Source organism: Podarcis raffonei, chromosome 11, assembly GCF_027172205.1.
Source record: "Podarcis raffonei isolate rPodRaf1 chromosome 11, rPodRaf1.pri, whole genome shotgun sequence".
Taxonomy (NCBI): domain Eukaryota; kingdom Metazoa; phylum Chordata; class Lepidosauria; order Squamata; family Lacertidae; genus Podarcis; species Podarcis raffonei.
In genome coordinates, this window is record NC_070612.1 from 24,725,218 (window position 1) to 24,747,227 (window position 22,010).

Genomic DNA, 22,010 nt, shown 5'->3' on the forward strand with positions numbered 1-22,010 from the left:
GATTGGGCCGTGTTGAGGTCACGTGGCTACTCGGGACGCACCCGATTGGAGGGCGGCACTTTAAGGGGCGCGTCTTAACCCTCCAGTCTCATTCTCTTTTCTACACGCACACGCATATATTTAAATAACCTCTATTTCTCTCGGCGTCCCCCACAACGCAAAGAGCTGATTGGCTGTGCTTCAACGTCAAGGGCTCGTTTTGCATAGCTGAGGGTGATGGCCAATGGGCTTTCTCTCCCTTACTACCGGTTGGCAACAGCGGGGGCGGGCTGGGAGGAGAAGCAGAACGTGCCCTGATTGAGAATTCTTGGAAACTCGGAAGGCGACCCTGCGCATGTTTTGCTGGAGCGGAGCCAGGGAGCGCCGCGCCGCGGGAGCTGCTTCTGAATTCCAGGGTCTGCAGCTGCGGCGGGGGTGGCTCTCGCGCGCGCTTCTTTCCATTACACCGCGGGCAAGTCACGTTATTGTGCCTCCGCCGCCCGCGCAGCCAAGGTCACTTATGCCGTTGTTCCATTCCTGCGGCGGGGTTGTTCTTTTTTGCACCCTGACTGACTAAACCCGGTGTTTATGGGCCTGAGCGCAAACAGCACGGCCCCCTCCTCGCGATTCCTAGCAAATTGGTATTCGGAGCCATATGGCACGGCCTCTCATCATGGGCATGAAATAGTCGCTGGAAGCCTCATTCTCTGCTAGGCCCTTTTTAAAACCACCGGCACTATAATTTGTGGACAGTGAATTCCGCGTGTCGGTAATGCATCTCCCGGGATTCAGATCCACCGGGTGGCCCCTATTCTATCACCAAGAGGGCAAAAAGCCATTCATGATTTCACACAAAAACTTTTCAAAACAAACCATTCGGGTTTCTTTTAGGCATCTTCCTCTCATTCAACTGTGATCACTGTAGTTCCCATGTTGCAACCTCTTCCAGCTACGTAGTATCTTTAGGTGCATGATTCAACTGCACTTAACCATCCAGGGGTCCTTAACCTTTATCTTTAGATAGCGGCAGTGGAGACACAGCTTTGCAATACCCATGCACCGCTACAATGTTTCTATAATTAGTCTCCTGCCTTACACAGAAACTAAATTACTTGGCTCATCTACTTCAGTACTGTTTATGTTTTCATATGTATAACACATATGCTGGAGTGTGTTGCACCCCATGCAGATTACTTGAAAGAATCTAAATCTTATCAAGGTTTAGACAATATCAAACAACTGGTTATGAAACCAACCCTAAAGCCCTTTCATTGTGTTTCTAAATTTAGAGGATGTGTACAGTGAAATGGTTACTATCCTGCCCAAAGAAGGAAATATGTTGATTTCAATCTATGGAGAGGAAGGAATAATTTCGCTTGTACGTATAAACTGAGCTATGTTGAAAGAGCGGAAAATGAATTGTATATTAAAACAGTTTGTTGAAGGATGGGTGATCTTTATTATATTTTGGAATGCGAAAGTTGGTGAGGATGTAATACAATATTCATTGTTTACTCCCCCCCCCTAAACCAAAACATGTACGTTTATATTATATGTCTGTGTATGCCCCTTTTTCCTCTTTTTTTGTAAGAAACTCATTAATTTTTTTAAAAAATGATTGGCACTCTAGGATTTCATACAGGAGTCCTTCCCTTGACAGGATTCCTTCAATGGAGATGCCAGGGACAAAACCTAAGGAGGCCCTTTTTGCCTGTGAAGAATGTGTTCTAACTACTGCTAAGGAGACAGGGTTAGCCTTTCAAATAGAGGTGGAGGTCAGAGCTCTCACAGGATCTATTTTTTTGCAACAAGAAGCTCAACCTGCAGAAATGCATGTCTACAAAACAGAGGTAGCCAACCTGTGTGGTCTCCAGCTGTTGTTCATCATCCCTGACACTTGGGCTCGGCGGCTGGGACTGATTTTAGCAGCAGGTGTAGCACCACAGAATTGCCACTCCTGCCAAAGAGGAACTAACTTGATGTTTTACATTTTGGGACTTAGAGTTTACACTAGCTCCAGATGTGCAGCACATAGTCCTTCATACACAGATATAAGCATTGTATCATTTTACAGCCCAATTCTAACGTACATTCATGTGGAAGTATCAGTAAACTTCAAATTATTTTCACTGCAAGTTAAGTAGTGGTCAGAATCCAAGGGAAGTTTCTTTCCATCTTCAGTTTTCCTTGAAACATGCAACCCATAGGTACTGATATTCTCAAGTACATATGATTCGGTTCAAATCAAGCTTAAGCTCAGGGTACAGGCAACAACCATTGTCCCTCAAACAAGAGGCTTGAGATTATCGTTGCAACCAGTTCAACCTTTCCAACAATACCTCCTTCATACCCTAAGGCACCTTAGAATTACAAAAGTCATTTTTAAGACTAAATAGTCATAGTATTTCATATGGTACAGTTTTATAAAATACATTAATGTTTACAGTAGCTGTATTTGACAATGAGGTCTATAGTTGATAAGCTGAATTCCATTTCATTGAGTAGCCTTTAGACCTTAGTAATTTACAACACCAGCCCAAAACAATTGTATCTTTGTCAGTGTTCAAAGTACTTTTGTATACTTATCAGGCACACTTCATTTCCATAATGAATATTCATATGCATCTCCAAGAGTGCAACTCAGTATTAACTTATTTCATACATTTTTTAAAAATATGTACATTGGTGCTGAAAATTTCAGGTCAGTGCCTCTTCTTAATCATTAGATTAACCCTCCCTCCCACATAAAGATTATATCCCAAATAATTTATAGTAAAAATAAAAGGTTTTTTGTTTTGTTTTGGAAAACCACGTATAAAACAAGTGTGTGCTGTGCACCTATGCATCTTGATTGTCAAGTCAAAACATTCAATCATGTTTCGTGGCAGAATCTTTCATTCAGTTTTGTTTCTGGTAATGCCGTTTTGTAATGTCTTGGGGGGTCTTTTGCCTCTGGTGTAAGCATGGTACCAAAAGTGCATGAACAGAATTAAAAACAAAGTGCCATAGAGCCAGATGATGAACATAAAGATTGGATACTGGTATGGGCAATGATCCATAAAGTAGATTTGTCCTATATGGACGGTAACCATAATGAACTGGATCTAAAACAGAAAAAAAACATAGTAAATCATTAGGTGTTTGTTTTAATCACACAGTGGAGGTGGGGTTGGGGGAGTTGCAGCAGACGAAGGAGGAAACTTTCTGTGTAAAGCATCAAACGTAAGTAAGGATAGTTATGCGGAACTAGTTCTACATCCTTGGCGATGGGGAGGCGAGGGTATTATGATGCTCAGCTCTCAAAGCAGGCTACTGGAACTACTTTACCTTACTTTGCTTTACTTACAGTTACCACCACCCCATAAATTGTGGAGAAGGAACTAGGGTGCCTCTCTGAGGGCCTCTATTGGTGGAGAAGAGTCCTAATGGTTAAAAGGTTTTCACCATGACAGAGACCTGTTTTGGCTAGGCAAGTGGTGAGTTCCTGGCAGCCCCCAAATTGGATGTTTCTTTGGATCTGCTGCATCCAAAACCCCATTGTTAAAGAGTTTTTAATCTTCTCTGGGAGGTCAGGCTAAATGGTAGCAGTTCAGGAAACAGGGTGCACAGGCCATGCAATGAGTTCAGCTAGCTCACAGCCGTTTACAGCATTCATATGCATCTGTAGGTTAAACCACAGAGCCTAGGGCTTGCCGATCAGAAGGTTGGCAGTTCGAATCCCCGTGATGGAGTGAGCTCCCATTGCTTGGTCTCTGCTCCTGCCAACCTAGCAGTTCGAAAGCACATCAAAGTGCAAGTAGATAAATAGGTACTGCTCTGGCGGGAAAGTAAATGGTGTTTCCGTGCACTGCTCTGGTTCGCCAGAAGTGGCTTAGTCATGCTGGCCACATGAACTGGAAGCTGTACGCCGGCTCCCTCAGCCAATAAAGCGAGATGAGCGCTGCAATCCCAGAGTCATCCACAACTGGAGCTAATGGTCAGGGGTCCCTTTACCTAAAGTCAACCTACCCCTAACAGATAATCTAGCTTTCCCCTATGTGTTCTGAAAGTTACTCACCAGTTGTATAGTCGTCAGATGCTTCTTCCACCACAAGTATTTGTGGTAAGCTGGTCCCAAGCAACAGAGTCCATAGTAGGTGTACATGATCACATGCACAACACAGTTCAACATACCATGGAATGTTCCCAAGCCACCTGTGAGTAGAACAAAATCCAGTCTTGAAACAATCTACTACCAATCCAAAGTACATCATCTGGGACAAATCAGATATATGAGGCAAAGAAAAGCAAAACTTGAGGCTGTCTCTGGTAACCTTGCGATCGCTTTGTATGCAACCATAATGGCGTGGCTGTCATTAACAGAAATAATTCTGTGAGGCAGAAGCTTCATGCAGTGGCTGTAAATGTATCTATGGATTGCATCATATATGCCAACTCTGTTGTTACAGAGCCTCTATACCCGCTCTACATCTATAGAGTAGACATCTATAGACTATAGAGAAGCAACAGCTCTTATTAAAAGCCTTCTGCACACATTAAAGCAGGCATTGGAGCCCTCTAGCACTTCAGTAGAAACAGCAATATCCTTGTACCTAATCAAAACCTATGTATGGAAAGTCCACATACTTTCATGCTTTATACTGTGTATATATTTTCCTATGACATTAATATCTCGTCTTTCCTCCCAGGAGCTCAGGGCAGCACACATTCCACCCACTCTGTCCTCAAAATAACCTTGAGAGGTAAGCTACTGTGATGCCCTCCAAGAGCTGCTGGACTTCCAACTCCTATCGCCCCTACCAATCATCCTTGCTGGTTGGGGCTAATGGGAGTAAGGGAGTTCAGCAACCTTAGGAGGGAACCAAAATAGCTGCCCCTGGGCTAGGTTGAGAGCTGGCAAGTGGTTGACTGTCTCGGAAGATGGTTTAAGAGTGTACCTTCAGGGCTGAAGGCAGTTTAGTGACAATTTAAACTCTAGTATCCCCAATCCAGGTTCAACACTGCAATCAATATCTTCACATGCAGTAACATAATCAATCAATCTGGGTGTGCCTCCTGCCCTGCAATACTGAGACACAGGATAGTGGCCTAATTTGGGCATTCTGTCCTCAGCCTATGGACGGTATTTAAATTGCAGCTAATCAGCACCTGTTCAGGCAAAATAAATGCTGAGCTTCATTTTGCAGGTCCTCACTTGTTTTAGTTATGTTACCCTGAAATTACTGTCTTCAGATAAGAACTTGAACCAGTTTTGGAAATCTTGACATGCACACTTGGAATAGGTCCAAGCTCCTTTGAATTCGTTTCCAACTATTCTTGTGCCATATTTTTAAGATTTCCCTAACTCACTCTCCCATACCCTCCTCTTTATATTCAAACTCACATTCTCACTGCTTGCTGCCCCTGTTTAGGCTGCCTCACAACCATGAACTTCGAGGTGTTCAGCACTTCTCATTTCTGGAAATGCATGCGGGTTCAAGACTGGTGCATCAGTTAAAAGTGGAGAAAAGTAAGTTGATGCAGACAAAAAGTTGAAAGAAAGCATTAGCTGCCTGGTCAGACAATCACAGCAGAGCTATGAACAAGTTCTTTTCCAGCCCCTTTGTGGTACAAACAATCCAGAAAGTGTATCATTAACCAGAGTTTCCCATTTCATTTTCAGCTTTGGAACAAGCCATACTATTAAACCAACTGGCTTAATATCCTGTCTCGTTCCAAAAGGTGGCAACCATAGGTGTCCTGGTTTGGAAGAAGCACTTCTTGGTTTGATTGCTCCTCCCTCTGCAGCACAAGCAAATGGGCAGCTTGTATGAGCAAAAGGCATGTGGTGCTTAAAAAGTCTATTATTATTAACAAGTACTATTAATTAAATTACTATTTTCCCCCAGGGTGCCAAACATCGTAGTAAAATAATATAATTAAAATAAAAATATATCAAAAACATTTAAAAGCAATTAAGGACATCTAAAAGCAGTTAATCAAAACAAGAAATAAATGTGTTTTTTATATAAAAAATTGTTTTGTGTACTTTTGATTATGAAATTTAAAAGATTTAAATAAGGTTTTTTAAATAAACAAAAAATCAGGGGAAAGTAGCTGGTCGGTGCAACACAAGTGTTAACTCAAGCAAGCATTTCCCCCATGGCTGAGTGAGGCTGAAGTCTCGCTCTAGAATAGAGTCATAAGCAGTTTCCAGATTACAAAACTAGTTTACTGAGAACTGACACTTGGCCCCTTTTAAATGGCAACAATATAATTTGGTGGTTTTCATCATAATGGGCAGGGTGGTCCACATTTGACACATAGGACTTGTGCAAAATACTGCATACTAAATTCTGTTAATAAAGGGCAGTTGGCTTTATGTATTTGGGGTGGCAGCCTTGAAGATTCTCCTAATTTCTGAAGTGCCTAACCTTACCACAAGAGTCACATCCATCACACATAAGCTGCAATGACAGAAATCATCTCTCTCTGTGTGTGCTGTGGAATAATTAAAACTCGCATGCAGAAACCAGAAAAGCAATCTCTCCTAAGCCAAAAATGGAGACTCGCAACCTACTGATATGCAATAGTGCCTGAAGGATTTGCATTTTCATGAAGCCAGTTTAGCAGGAATATCCAAATTACTCAAGCAAGGAAGCCTGCCAAATAATCCCACACAGAACTTGAGGGGTGTGTGTGTTTGTGTGTGTGTGTAAGGGAATATTGTTAAACGTTTTACTGCTGGCTTATAGTGGCATTAACTCTTATGGGCAATTGCCTTCTTCAGGTGCATAGTAGGGCAATACATGCAAAGTGTATGGAAAGGATCTCCTGTTCTTTAATGTCGTTTCGCAAATGAGATCTAAACACACTGTGTTCTCTACTGGGGGGGGAATGCAGTTCTTCTCTTGGTAACTGCTTATTATCAAACACTTTTTACTTTATTCTAAAGCCCATCAAACCCAAGGAGCGAAATAAGACATGCACTTCACAGAAGACCCACTCCTTCAAAACCTCTTGCTATTGGGTACATCAATCTGGACTGTGGCAGCACTCAACTAAGACTACAGTTAAAATTCAGGTGGATGCAAGTGGATGACTATTTCTGCTTTGTGCCACAAACTAGCAGTTATTGACCTTGTTCACATCGTGGTAAACCAGGTGTGACTTGTCTGTGGCCTTCTAGATGTTGGACTTCAACTCCACTGCCATTCCTGATCCTTGGCTAGGCTGGCTGGGGCTGATGGGAGCTGGGTCCCAACAGCATTTGGAGGGCCACAGGTTAGCTACTCCTTCAGTAAATAATTGCTACCCATTTGGGATGCTTTCTCTCCCATCTACATGCAAGGAAGAGCAAATGATAATTCCTTACTTATTATTATGTCTGAACTGGTCACAGTTCGTTCTTGACTTACTGATAGTCATCTTTTCCGGCGGGGGCGGGGGCAGGGAGATTTCTAGTTCAGACATAACACTTGGAGCTAGATTCCCCTATCTAGTTGAACTAGTGGGAGGCAGTGTGACAAGTTCTGCTAGCACAATGTGGCTTTTTCCCCCTGCCCAAATTGGTGGCAGAGGCATTTGAGAGAAGCCCAGAACAGCATGAAGAGGAAAGAGAGGTGGTATCATTCCGTTAGACAAGCAGAAATGCTTGCAATGAGTTAACAATCTCCTTAGTGCTACTTCAAATTCTAACCTAAGCCAGGTTTGTTTCTCCTAAGTGCTAAGCATGGAGGCCAGATCAGCAGCTTCATGGTAAAACTATTAACTAGTTCACTGCAGTGTGGGAACTGGACCATTGTGATGTTTTGGATGATTCTATTGCCATTTTGGACGACCACTATCCTATAACGAAGGCCAAAAGTTTTAAAAGCAAAAAACCCAAAGAACATTAACTGGGAGGGTTCACAATGCTGATTAACACAAGGACATCTCACTCAAAAGTACTCAATTTCTGTCCACAGAAAGATCCATTAAAAAAGACCTCATGGCAAACACTTGGATTAACATAAATTAGTATTAGGCAGCATTAAGCTAATCATTTTTAAAAGCCAAAAAAAGAAGAGTAAATAGGATGGAATACATCACTACTCTTCCAAGGGATAATAGAGGGCATTATTTCATTTGTCAAGATCTAATATAGCCTTCCAAAGAAGAGAGCACACATTTATGAAAGCTAAACATGTCTTGTTCTAAATATATCTGCTGTGATAATAACTTTATTTTTGCTGTTTCACCGTATATCTCCTTGAGCCAATTGTGTAGAAGGCAGTGAATAAACTAATGACACTATATTATTAATAATATAATTGCCATCATCATTACTACCACTGTTATTAACAGGCTTCTCCCAAGGCAACATTGCCACAGGCTCCCCAGGTTAGATGAGATGTCCAGATTATTACCATCTACCACCCCCACCCCTTCAAGAGAAGCTATCTATGAAATGTGTCAAGTCCCAGCATGCAGCTAATATGAATCTGAGAACAATAGTAATCTGGCAATAGAACACAGGTCAGAAATTGTCTTCTAATTTTTTTTTAAATAAAATAGTCTTCTGAATGCCTTTAAAAGCACAATGCAACCTTTAGATGGGATTTTTTTTTTACATGGTCTTTGCGTTAGGAAGTTAGGAAAACCTATAGTTTTCCCTATGGCCCACTGCTCTCCTTTCTGTACCTCCTTTTTTTGCCCAGGTGTTTCCAGTTTCGACAGGCACCCTTCAAAGGCAGAGAAGGCGAACCAACATGCAAAAGAAAGGGGTTTGCATAATTCAAAGTAAATAACTTGTTGCAGCTATGCTAATGCTTCCAAAAGATTTCAGCTTGCTAGGGATTTGGGGCTTGAGAACATTCAAGGGTTACATAATAGGGTGGGAAAGGAAACTAGAAATCGGATGGAACTACTGGTCAAACGCCACTATCAATAAACTGCTAAAGCTGCAAAGCTAAAATCGGGAGAAAAACAAAGTTCTTAATCCAAGAGAGAGCTTGGCATTCCTATGCTAATTTAAGCCAATATGTTTAAGAGCACCTAATTCTGTGCTGGAACCAGTCAATGTGTTGAGTCAAGTAAGAAACCTTAATAGGTTTAAATGATACACTTGCTTCAGAATCTTTGTATTGTTTGCCTTTTCCTCTGTGACACTTTAAACAAAAAGCCTTGTGCAAGTTGTCCTTTGTTTCGCTACCCAGTTGCAGGAACCAGCCAGAGACAAAATTTGGCAGAGTGAAATACCAACACCACCTACCTGGGAAAAGTTGATACGTATACATGACTTTCTAAAGCAGGTGGGGTGCATGCATAGAATTTTAAGGAAACCCCCATACGTAAAGCAGCAGAAAGAAAGAAACTTCCACTTAGAAACATTGTATTATTTATAAAAGCAAGTTTCAATTTAGAATCGGAACTACCTGGAGCAAATTTGACTCCAAACCACCAGGTCCAAGGCATGATTGTGTGATGGAATACATGGAGAAACGTAATTTGGGCATTCTTCTTTCGGAGCACAAAGAAGATCTGGAACGATTTAAAGAGGTATTATTACTGCAAGTCACACTTAACGTCAGCAGCGTGCGCAATTCGGTCTGTGCGCTGAATAGCTCATCATGTTTTCATGGCATGTATAAAAATGCATTTATTCACACTGCCGTTCCATGACTATTAGTACTGACTACACATACTACTGCCCAAAATAGTTGCTAGAGTAAATAAATAAATAATCTGTTGGCTTTTGTTTTACAGAAGATGCAGGTGGTTTCAGAGTCACTGGAGTACAGTAAATAGAACACCAGTTTTTCCACACAATCTACAGCTCAATCTGCTCACAATGCACCCTTGTGATTTGTCACTTGCACTGTGCGTCTCCCCACCACACACACACACACACACTGGTGCAGGGGTGGACGAAGGGCGTGCGGTGGGGGTGGGCTGCTCCGAGTGTCACCTCTGAGGGGGGTGACAAAATGCTGGGCAGCACTCATAGGGGGCCTGCAGTGCACCCGAGCCACACGTCTCTCCTGGGAGTGACGCGGTGGCTTGGGCGCCTGCAGGCTCCGCGCTGCCCCAAATGGTCCGCCTGCCGCCTCCCCCTCAGCTGTAGGGCAGCTAAGGGGGAGGAGGCAGGCAGACTCCTCGGAGGCTCCACAGAGTGCCCCAGCTTGCCCTTCGCCACGGGTGACTGGCCTGGCCCTGGACACAAGGCACATGTGCCGTCCCAGGCGCCCAATCGGCTTGCTCTGCCGCTGCACTGGTGTCCAGTATTTTAAAAAGACATACCAACTTTCACATGGTTTGTTTGGAAAGCAGCCTTGTGCTGCTGTTGTTCTAGCCACAGCTCATCTGCTACTGGGTTTTTTAATTTTTATTTTTTGGAGTGGAGAGTCTGGTGCAATACTGCAAGCTATGTATCAGCTCAATAAACACTACATTGATTTCTTAGAGACTAATCATAACACATTGAGAAGAACCCTGTTGGATCAGGCTGAAGTACCCATCTGCTCCTAAAACTTGTTCTAACAGTAGTCAACCAGATGCCCCCGGGAAGCCCAGAAGCAGGATCTGAGTAGAACACTACCAATGATTCCCAGCCACTGGTACAGTGGTACCTCGGTTCTCGAATATAATCCATTCTGGAAGACTGTTCAAGTTCCGAAACATTCGAAAACTGAGGTGCAAAGGGCTGTCAGCAAATTCAACTGAGAAAATTGAAAAACACGCAGGGGAAGCCGTTCGACTTCCGAGGCGTGTTTGAAAATGGAAGCATTTACTTCCGAGTCTTTGGTGTTCAGGTTCGGAAACATTTGTCAATAGAGACGTTTGAGAACTGAGATACCACTGTATTCTGCGGCATAGTAAAGAGAGAATGTAGCCATGGTGACTAGTAGTCACTGAGAGCCTTATTCTCCATGAACAAAGTCTTAGAAACTTGAAGGCTAAACATAGTTGACTAAACTACAGACATCATCACTATGGGAAGCAATTATTATGGAAGCCTTCCCACCCACACAAACTTCCCTGCTTCTCTCAATGAGGAAGAAAAAATAAAAGGTTCTCCAGGTGTCCTCACCACTCAAATAAATTACAGCATGTGGAAAGTTTACATCCACACAGTGGAGTTAACACAACCCCACCTCATGGCAAAGGAGAAATACAATACGCAAAGAACAATCTGAAGTATACAAAGGTGCTCCTCATTCACTTGTTAGATTCTACGATCTTGCTTACCGTGTCTAGCAATTCAATGAATTTCGAGAAATAATACAAGTAGCAGGCACGAACCATCTGCAGAGAAGAAAAAGATGTGTTAAAAACTGAAAACATAATGGAGCTCAAATCTAACCTTAGTTGAACTTTATGAAGGTTTTTCAAGCTTTCAGTGATGAATTTATGTGCAACAGCTTCATGGTGCACCTCATTACCATTCACCAGGTGATACAATCCAAGGAAACACCAGGGAGGGTATACAGTGGTACCTTGGTTCTCATACTTAATCCGTCCGGGAGTCCAGTCCGTTTGACTCCTGAAACCATTCAAAAACCAAGGTGTGGCTTCCAATTGGCTGCAGGAGCTTTCTGCAGTCAAGGGGAAGTCGCGTCGGACGTTCAGCTTCTGAAAAACATTAGTAAACCGGAACACTTCCGAGTTTGCGGCATTTGGAAACTGATTTGTTCAGCAACTAAGCTGTTCGAGAACCAAGGTACGACTGTACACACAGAGAGTGGAGCTTCTGTATATTTCCTACACAGCAGCATGCAGTGCCCACAAAAACCTTTTAAAAGCTTCTGCAATGCAATGGGAAGGTGCTAGTTAAACTTTCTTTCTCCCTCTCTCTCTCTCTCTCTCTCTCTCTCTCTCACACACACACACACACACACACGCACACAGCAAATCTTTTCTGCATGTATGTAAAAAGCTGCATTGGTGTCCATGCTTCTTATGGCTGCTCTTTTCATTACACATATATACACACATTCATTTGCAACTCTTCTGTTGTAGCCAATGCAGTCAAATGACAGCACACATTCCTGGAACTTTGTGAATCACAATAAAGTCATTACATGACTCACCCTTAGAGCCATAGGTGACCTGGAGTAATCAACTATGTCACAGCGATAGGTATAGCCTGTAGCCCAGCCAGACATAAGGAACTGTAGATGGAAGAAGATAATGATTCATAACAATAACAGTAACAATAATTTATTTAGATATACAAAGTTCAGGGGTATTTTTTTCCAATTGCATGATCAATGTTTTTTTTTGGACTGAACACAATCCATGTGTATGTTTTAGATTATACAGATTGGCCCAATCTGTATAATCTAAACAGTTAGCACTTCTAGAAGTCTCAACAAATGTTTCAGTTCTGTTAGCCAAAAACATATACATACATAGTGTTCAGTCAAAAAAATTAATGAAACATTGATTATGCAATTGAAAAAAACACCATCATGAACTTTGTATATCTAAAGGGTTCAGAAGTAGGTTTTGTTTTTTGCTTTTGTTTTTTTTACTTCTATCACAACAGGTGTAAAAAGCTACTTGCCCTGTCACTAGGGCAGCAAAGAGGTTATTCCAGGCAAAGTTAATAGTAACTGGAAGTGGATTTATTTCTTTTTCCAGTTGTTCCTGTTGTCCATTATTTTTACCGAGGTGCATTTGGCAGGGAAACTACTAAATATATTTTTAAGTATGCAAACATTTGGATACTTATTACCAAGGCTGTATAATCAGAAGCATCTTACTGAAACGAAAGGTTGCAAAAATTATAATATGGAGATCACTATGAGCATTACAAAAGAAAGAAATTTTTGTGATACACGGATCAAGTGCCCTCACTGAAGAAAAAATTGACAAGACAGCCCAGAAGTCAAAGACTGTTTCAAGTATCTACAAAGAAAAAAATATATAAAGTCACAAAAGCAGTTTCATAGCATAGCTCAGTGACAGAGAACATGTTTTGCATGTAACAGGTCTCCTCCGTACAGAGTCACCCAGAGAAGATGATTCTGAGCTAGATGGACCAGTGGTCTAACTCTGTATAAGACAGTTTCCTATGCTCAGTAAAGTCATGCTTCTTATTTCAACAGCTTGCACCTACAGGTATAGTTAGGTGACTTCTCAGTTAGGTTCCCAATTCACAGGCAAAATATACCTTGTGCTTCCCTGTCCGCACATCCACTGCCTCATATATAACAAGGCACACAGATGACATCACTATACAGGGATTTTACCCAGCAGAAATAATAAGGAATGGGGCTTAATATTCCCCTCTCCCACCTGGCTCCTCATAAATACAGGGAAGCGAAGAAGAGAGATGCAGATATACCGCCTGGTTAATTTGTTCACTTGTCACTGTGGGGCCTGCAAAGTCTGCTCCAGGTCCTTCTACTCTGCCCAGTAATATTATGGAACAGTAACGGGAAACCTGTGGCCATCTGAATGTTGTGAAGACTCACATCAACTCCAGCCAGCATGGCCAATGATCAGAGATGATGAGAGATGAAGTCCACCATTTAGGAGGGCCCACAGATTTGTCAACTTTGACTTTACATATTAAAGAGCCACGTCATTTTTAGGATAATGTTGTTGCTGGGAGCATACTCGTGTACAGTTAACAAAGGGAGGAAGGAGGATTCTTACTCCCCCAAACACACACTTTCCCCAGGAGTAGAGATAGAAGCCTAGTGTGGACTCATCCATTTGCTTCACATGTTGGCAGAAATATTTGCTGCATTTCCCAACTGCTAGGCTATGGTAGAGGGAAATGCAATTTAGAAGGCAATCCCTAGGCTTCAAAAAGCTAAGAGGGACAATAGATTTTCCCTGGGAACAAAGGATCACATCGTGGCATTCAGATTTGATGAAAGTGTTTCTAAACTTTGGTGTTGCAATCTGGCCCACAGCAGAAACCCATTAACATTTTTAGGAAAACAAAAACAAAAAAAACTTTGTGCACATCTAATCGGCATAATGAGTCTATTCTTAGGCAATACTTACTTCATAAGTCATATAAATTGAAAGAGCCACTACAATGAAGTTGTAAAAAACCATCAATTGCCTCAAATCAAAAGGTTTCCTGTTCTCCATGAACTTTGGTCCCAGGTTGGTGACAAAATAGATATATGCTCCAAGAATAAGTGTCTGTGGAAAAGGTGAGGCCATAAGCGGGTAGCCATCGACTCGTGGATCTAGAAGAGATTTAGTTTAAAAGGACCAAGTCAGTCAGCTACCATGATTAATCAATCATCAAGTATATTATTAAGCAAAAATAGGCTGTTCATTCGAACGAACATTTTCACCTGTACAGGCACATTGATTGTTTACCTCAGCTTCTCCCCACATTACACAAAAAGCATACATTACACAAGGAAACAAAAACCTGCATCCATAAGTTGCAACAATGAGAAACTTTTGACAATGGCATGACCGTGTTATTTTTTCCTTGAATACTACAAACAGAAGTCACGCGCTCTTGAAATGCATCATTAAATTTTGCTATTTTGGCTGGATTTGAGACCTAGTGCAGCCACTATTTTGGTGTTTGATGAGTTGCATCGTTTACTTCAGCAGTAGCCAACCTCAGGCTTGCCTGATGTTACTGGACTACCCAGCACAGCCAATGATCAGTTGAAATCCAGGGTCATCTGAAGGATCTTTGATTTACTCATTCCCTGTATTTTTATTGCTGTCAAATTTCAAAACAGAATAAAGTATTAGCCTTCATTGACCCACTTGACTAGTCTAGCAAAATACTTACAAGATTTAAAAGGAAGTAACTTGGTCATGTATATATTCCACCAATCCCTCCCCAATGACTGGGAAATCACCAAGAATGTCCAACATCCACCCCTATCATCAATGGCATATAATAGGGATGTCCAACTAGTCGATCATGATCTACCTGTTGATCGCTGGGTCTGAACAATCGCGCCCCCCCCAAAAAAACTCAACAACTCTGATCAATCCTCCCCAAAAACAACTTTGATGAAGCTTCCCAAAAAAAAGCTCTACAACTCTGGTCAATCCAATGGGGAGATCACTGCCAGTTTTTTTATAGTGGGAGTAGATAGCAGTCTCTTGGAAGTTGGACATGCCTGGTATATAATATACATTAGTATCCTCAATCTGCTAAGAATATTTCATTTTTTCTCTTTTACATTAATGCAATACTCTTAAAAACAGGTACTAAATTTATCCCCATTAGCAAATGGGATTCCTAAATAACCTCATTGCTACACTGCTCAGAAATAGCAGCTTTGGTCCCTCCCTAGACCCAATAATACAGTCTTCTTTACACTGAGTTTATCCAGTAATCCAAGAAGTATTCTTGGTGGGCATCATAACACTTTCATAAAGGAGACTCGTTTGGAGACAAAACAACTTGGTATTCTGTGGAAGACTGTGAAAACACAGAGCGAGGGCACTCAGTGCCTTCTAGGTTTTAATATTTGTGAATGGCAGAAGTGCACAAGTGCACCATCTTCCTTTCCTCCTAGGCTTTAACAGGAAACATTATGCACAAATTGTTCACATGCGATATTCATGTTTGACTAAATGTTTGTAAAACAAAGCCAGAAGCAATTTTGGGAGCGTCAGTTAATGTCTTCCTAGGATGCTTATTAGTGTGGAGCTTATGAGTATTGTACATCCTGCTGACATATTGTTGGGGTATTCTAAATGTGGCATTAGGCCCTGTGTGTGAACAAGCATGCACAATTTGGCCCCTCCAGATGCTGAGGGGACGTGCTGTGCCTTTCAGGACCTGTGTGTGGACTTCCTGGAATCACCTGGCTGGCCACTCTTGGAAACAGGATGCTAGACTAAATGGAGCTGCGATCCAGCTATGTTCTCAACAGCTGTACAGGCATCACCTTGATCATAAATTTTCCCGAATTTATGGTTATCTATCCCTTATTCCAAGACAACTAATGCTCTAAAACTGGAAACCAGTTATGTGCCATTTCATAGTTGCACAAGCATTACTTTGGCATTCTACTTCAGTGGAACTCTTAATAAACAACGCCACAACAACTCTGGTATTTTGAGAATCCTTTCCTTGTAGAACGCCTAAATTTAATTTATACACATTTCCATTCAAAAGAGCTGGGATCCCAATCCAGAGGTGTGTAGAAGGGATCTGACAGTACTGAGAAAAGAAATGATTCCTTTTTCCTGATGTGACAACCAGCCAATAGATTTGCATGTAAGGTAAAGGTAAAGGTACCCCTGCCCGTACGGGCCAGTCTTGACAGACTCTAGGGTTGTGCGCTCATCTCACTTAAGAGGCCGGGGGCCAGCGCTGTCCGGAGACACTTCCGGGTCACGTGGCCAGCGTGACATCGCTGCTCTGGCGAGCCAGAGCCGCACACGGAAACACAGTTTACCTTCTCGCCAATAAGCGGTCCTATTTATCTACTTGCACCCGGGAGTGCTTTCGAACTGCTAGGTTGGCAGGCGCTGGGACCGAACGACGGGAGCGCACCCCGCCGCGGGGATTCGAACCGCCGACCTTTCAATCGGCAAGCCCTAGGCGCTGAGGCTTTTACCCACAGCGCCACCCGCGTCCCTCGGATTTGCATGTGCTCTACATCAAAAAGTAAAATCCTGTGCCTAAAATCCTTGGCCTGTATGAATCCACAAATTCAGTAACATTGCATAGATTCTCCAGAAGTGCAATCACACCACCCAGTAAAGGGCTATCAATGGGTACAAGCCACAATGGCCATGTGCTCCCTCCGCTGTCAGAAGCAATGTCAGTTGCTGGGAATCACAAGTGGGGAGATGGTTATTTCGCTCAGGTCTTGCTTGTGGGCTTCCCACAGGCATCTGGCTGGTCACTGTGAACAGGATTCTGGACAAGATGGGCCTTTGGACAGTATTGCATTGTGCTTTTTCTGCACTCTCAAGCAATCACAGGATGCAAAGACCTGCTTATTCATTTTTCAGTTAAGTAATACACGTGTAAAATGGTATGCATGACCTTTCTGTACATTGAAAAGACTGATAAACATTGTGCAACATGTAACTCATAAAGGTAAATCCTGTTTCTCTGGAAGCAACTCATGGGTGAGTCAACACCATGTAATCTCTCACTTGTTAAACATCTGGTGCAATCGATTACTCATTTTGTGTTCCATCTTCAATTATCCCAAATTAACACCCGACTTGTTCCTTCCCAAAGCTTCCAATATGCCCACGTATCCTGGAATAGCCAAGTGCACAAGGACCTACTGGCAAACAACTGTACATTTCAGTTTTACATAGATACTCTTAATAATACTATTTCAGCTGTTGTTAAATACCATAAAACAGAAAGTCACTACTGTGGAGCAAGACTTACCAGCATCTTTAATCCACTCATCATAAAGCGATGCAGCCTTCAGCGTCAGATTGTTTAGGGCCATCTCCACCGTGGTGAGAAGGATCTCTCCTGAGGTGCAATAAATTGGACATATTAAAATATGCAAAGAAAAAAGAGGGTGGAAGTCTTCACACAACTGTCAATGAAATTGTTGCAGGGAAGCAAGTTGATTGTAGTGTACACTAGGCAACAGTTTAAGGACATTTAACATCAACCTCATTTTCTATTTTATGCAATGCATACCCCAGTCACAATTTCATCTTTGCACACCAAAAAAAAACAAAACAAAAAAAAACCACACATACACACATCCCTGACTTGTAAAAATGGTTACCCAGAAGAAAGCCCTGCTGGATTTCATGGACATGGCTTTCCGAGTATTCAGGATCACTACTATGGTGAAGATCAATTTAATAATATCAGAGTGCCCTTATTCTCACCAGTGCAACTTAAAGACTCTACAATCAGATGCTGCGGAAAAAAGAGAAGCTTCTCTGTTGTTAAGCTCAGCTTTTTCTTTTCCATTTCCATCTGCTGAAGCCACAAAGTGGCAGGGCAGTCTTAAGCATTAAACCTATTATGTATGGATTTAGAGTGGGGGAAGTAGACAAATGCAAGGATAATAATGAGACCAGACTGTACTGGGTGTCCCTAGATCTGCTGAATGTCAGTTCAACCCATGTAGATCTCAGCTAACCACTAGCTCAAGATTGGCTAATCCTTAATGAGCTCCCTGAGCAAATTTTCTGCTTCCCTCCCAAGATCCTACTGATTCTGCTGGTGGCAGAAAAAAGGGGAGGAAAGTAGACAGTGATGGGGTGGGCAGAAGCCAGGAAGCAAGTTGGAATGCAAATGGCCCCCTCCCTGGTCTTCAGATTGATCTATTTAAGGACAGAGAGGAGGTGATAATCTATCATCAACTGATCTGTACTGAAAAGCTGAGGGAAGGGCTGTGTATGTGTGCATGTGCATGCAAGCATGAGGTGTGGCCACACCCACTACTAGCATACAGACCCTGGCGACTTGGCCAAGGGTGAATGCAGCTATCACACTAAACAAAGCTTAGCAACTCCTGACATAGGACCAATTTATCCAGGTGGTTTAGCTGCTATCAGTGGCAGGAACGTGGCTTCCATTGACCTGGGTTGACCTGCCCTGCTGGTATGTTTTTCACACAGCTGCAAGCAGAAACACAAGCAGAACTCACTGCATTGATTCTTGGCCCCACTTTCCTCTAACCATGCCAAGAGGCCATGCGAATTGGTCCTCCAAGCTTGTTTTCCTTTTTTTTTTTTAAAGATATTTATTAAAATTTTCAAATTTTTATACAAACAAAAACAAACAAAAAAAATTAAAAACACATATAGTTCACTTATACTTAATTTTCAATAACATATTTCTCTGACCTCCTCATACCTCCCCTTCTTGTAGTCCAGTTCAAATTATTTGTTCAGGAAATCCTTATCTCAAAGCATTACAGCTTATAAAAACACCTTATTTTCTATCCAACATCTTAGGTTATTATAACCTTAAATTTCCTCCAAGCTTGTTTTCCAAACTCTCTGCCTCTTCCATGTCTAAACAAGGTCCAGATCAAAAATATGCAGGGAACCAATGGTAGAACTCCTCTAACGGGATTGTAAGAATTCTAGAATGCTCACAGTCCAATGACTAAATCTCCCTGAAAATGGAAAGCCAACCTATCAGGGAGAAGGTTAGAGTAGAAATTTTGTTTTCATGTTTGTTTTTATGTTTGTCTCATTTTGGTGTTCATCTTAGATAGGGTGGAGTGGTTTTGTTGGGAAAGAACCCTTTTACAGTAGTACTACATTCTTGAATGTTTTTAACATGCTTACATTATTTTTATTATTTTTACTTTGGTTGTAATTTGCTTTGGGACTTTTTGTAATAGGAAGTGAGAGATATATATTTAATAAACCTAACGTTGACCCTAACCGGGTAGTCATTTGCGAAGCAGGGTCAATTCCACCACTGCTGTATGCCCAGGTTGTCAACGGTAATGATAGCATGACACTGCACAGCAAAGTCTTTTTACTTTTCTTGTCCCCTTAATCTTACTGCCAGCTCTATAAAAGCAGCTTCCCAACCACAATGCCAAAAGGGCTTCAAACTCAGGACAAAGTCTTTGAGCTGCCAAGTTAACATCCTGAAACTTCAAGACAGTTCAGTATGACCAAATTCATTAATAAGTACAGTGGAACTGTGAATTTTACAATGAGCTCTTAAAACAAATCCATGATGTAAGAAAGGGTTGCTCAAGCCATTCAAAAGAAGCAAACTAAAATATTTCACAAACACCATCCCAATCACAGTTTCTCTTAATCATCAGCATCATAATTTTATCATTTATACCCCACCCATCCGGCTGGGTCAGCCCAGATAACATGATTAACAGCATTTACATATTGCTGCAGAGTATTCAAAATATTGGTTATGTGCTATGCAAGTCAAACAATGCCTTGTTTCCCTTAATCAATTTAGGTAAGAAGTGTTAGGCAAGCAAATTCCTTTGGGAATCAATAGGCGATAGCAGGGCGAGATCACTGTGGGTTTCTTCTCCCTTATAGGACTCCAGATCAGGGCTGTGATCTCATCAATACTGGGTTTCCCAGGGAGAAACTATTTTTTCCCGGGGCCTAATCCTACACGACAGATATAAACTTATAAGTTGGAATTCTGAAACATCCATTTGGGTCTACATAGCACTTACTGAGAGTGGCTCCCATTTAAAGATAAACATATTCCACCCCTACCACAAGTTTCTAAATTTGTAATCATTCTGCAGAATAGATACATACGCTAGTCTAACATCTTCTCAGCCTTTCCCAATTCAGACCGAATGAAGAGAGAGTGCTGCTACAAATCCCTGAATGAAACCTCCCAATGATATTATATGAATGTGGAATAACATAGGAAACAGAATGGACCCTTAAGGGAACCCACAGAGTCAAGCAAATGTTTCCTAGGACTCAGCTACATTAGTATAAAAAAAAAGCATTTTAAATGCGTTATAACACTGTGACACCAGATAGCACTGTAGAGTTTGAACCTTTGGCAACGTGGTTTCCCATTATGAGTTTTACAACATGTTTTCCTGAAATGTTGTTTTTTTTTGGGGGGGGGGTTAATGTCTAGATCAAGCCCTAATACAACTTTCTGGTAGTGAGCCTGAAGGCAGGACTAGAGCCACCATGACAACTCCTGCCCCTGTGGGGTGCATGTTTCTCTCCTGATATAGGTCATTAATCAGGGTGACCAAGGCTTTTTGGTGGCAAAACCAGGCCTGAAACCAAACTGTAATGAAACTAGATAGCCTGTTTCCTCCAGGCATACCAGCAGCTAGCTGGCCAAGACCCTCTCAATCACTTTGCCCAGCAAGGGAATATTACAGACATGGTAACCGTTTTCTAAAACCTCTGAATGCAGTGACCTCTTCAAGAGAGGTTGCACCGCCATCTCTTTCAAGGCAGTGCACAACTGTCTCTCATAGTGAGGCACTAAATAATCCTTGGACCCATACAGTCAGTCCCTGTTACTAGATATTATCAGCCATGATGAGTGGGGATCAAAAGACCACACAGTCTGCCTCACCACCACAAGCATCCTGCCCACATCCTTTGGCTGCAACAGTCAAAAACTGATCCCACAAAGTGACAGTGCTTTAGGGACCTGCAACAGACCTGAACCAATCATGGCATCGAGTTCAGCGCAGATCTGAATGATTTTGCCCTCAAAGTGATTTACAGAGATGCCTCCCAGCAGGCTACTCAGTGGCCCGTTTTCTATTATGCAACCCTGTTCTGAACCAGACAGTTTGCTACTCTCAGCAGCTGTGCTGGGCAATTCACCAAAGATGTGAAAGAGGCTGAGAGAGATATGATCTTTCGGCCGATGCCACCACCATGGAGTAATCAACTTGGCTCTCTACCTGGCCATTTTCATGGCAGGACTTACCTGTGGCATCTGACCTGCTTGGTTGCCTTGTGCTCTCAAAAAGCCAAGGAGCCTCTCAAACTCTCTGCAGCTGAATAAGGCACTTAGGGGCAATCTTATCAATAGCCCTCTCTGTCTCACTATTCCAAAGTGGACCTAGGGCATTAGCAGGAGCACCACATGGGAAATCCTTCCATTTCCATTAATCTCTGGGGGTAGACGAGAGGGTCACAGGCAATGAAACCATCATCAGGGAGCGGTCCATCCACGACATCCACGATAACTCACCACCACCCCATTCACTTTATTATTTTTTTCCAGATCCTGCAGCTTGTGTCTGACACATATATGTATTGCAAAAGCCCCATGGTTATCATGGCAACCACAAAATCCTGGGCTGGTCTAGATAAGGCAGAAACAACATGGGCATTGAAGTCCCCAAGAATAGTGTCCTAAGATTCTGCAGCACCACACTAGAGGCTGCCACCACCAGGGTCATATCTAAGAGGTGGACAGTAAACCAACAAGCTCCCCATCAGGGGCTATACACCATCAACAGCTGGCTCCCTTTTTATCTGTCCCAACCCAACAGCCTAGCAGTCACTGGGAACTAGGATCAGATGTTCCAGTTGCTCACTCAGCCAGCCACTCCTCCACAGCAGCTTTCTCTCAAGCAGACCAAGCAGCAGTGATTGTTTCACAGGAAGAAGAAGAGGAGTTTGGATTTGATATC

The 22,010-nt window shown here is 42.3% G+C and overlaps 1 protein-coding gene across 1 annotated transcript in view; it reads right to left on the reverse strand.

Annotated features, from left to right (window-relative positions):
• Nucleotides 1-2,375: 2,375 nt before the first annotated feature.
• ELOVL7 (ELOVL fatty acid elongase 7) overlaps nt 2,376-22,010 on the reverse strand; it is a 40,040-nt gene continuing 20,405 nt past the window's right edge. The window contains exons 2-8 of the mRNA XM_053408129.1: nt 17,303-17,392; nt 13,960-14,150; nt 12,030-12,110; nt 11,188-11,244; nt 9,375-9,480; nt 4,037-4,173; nt 2,376-3,083 (exon numbers count right to left, since the gene is read on the reverse strand). Coding sequence (XP_053264104.1) covers nt 2,874-3,083; nt 4,037-4,173; nt 9,375-9,480; nt 11,188-11,244; nt 12,030-12,110; nt 13,960-14,150; nt 17,303-17,366 — 846 coding nt within the window. The 5' untranslated portion in view covers nt 17,367-17,392 and the 3' untranslated portion in view covers nt 2,376-2,873. The remainder of the gene's footprint in view (nt 3,084-4,036; nt 4,174-9,374; nt 9,481-11,187; nt 11,245-12,029; nt 12,111-13,959; nt 14,151-17,302; nt 17,393-22,010) is intronic.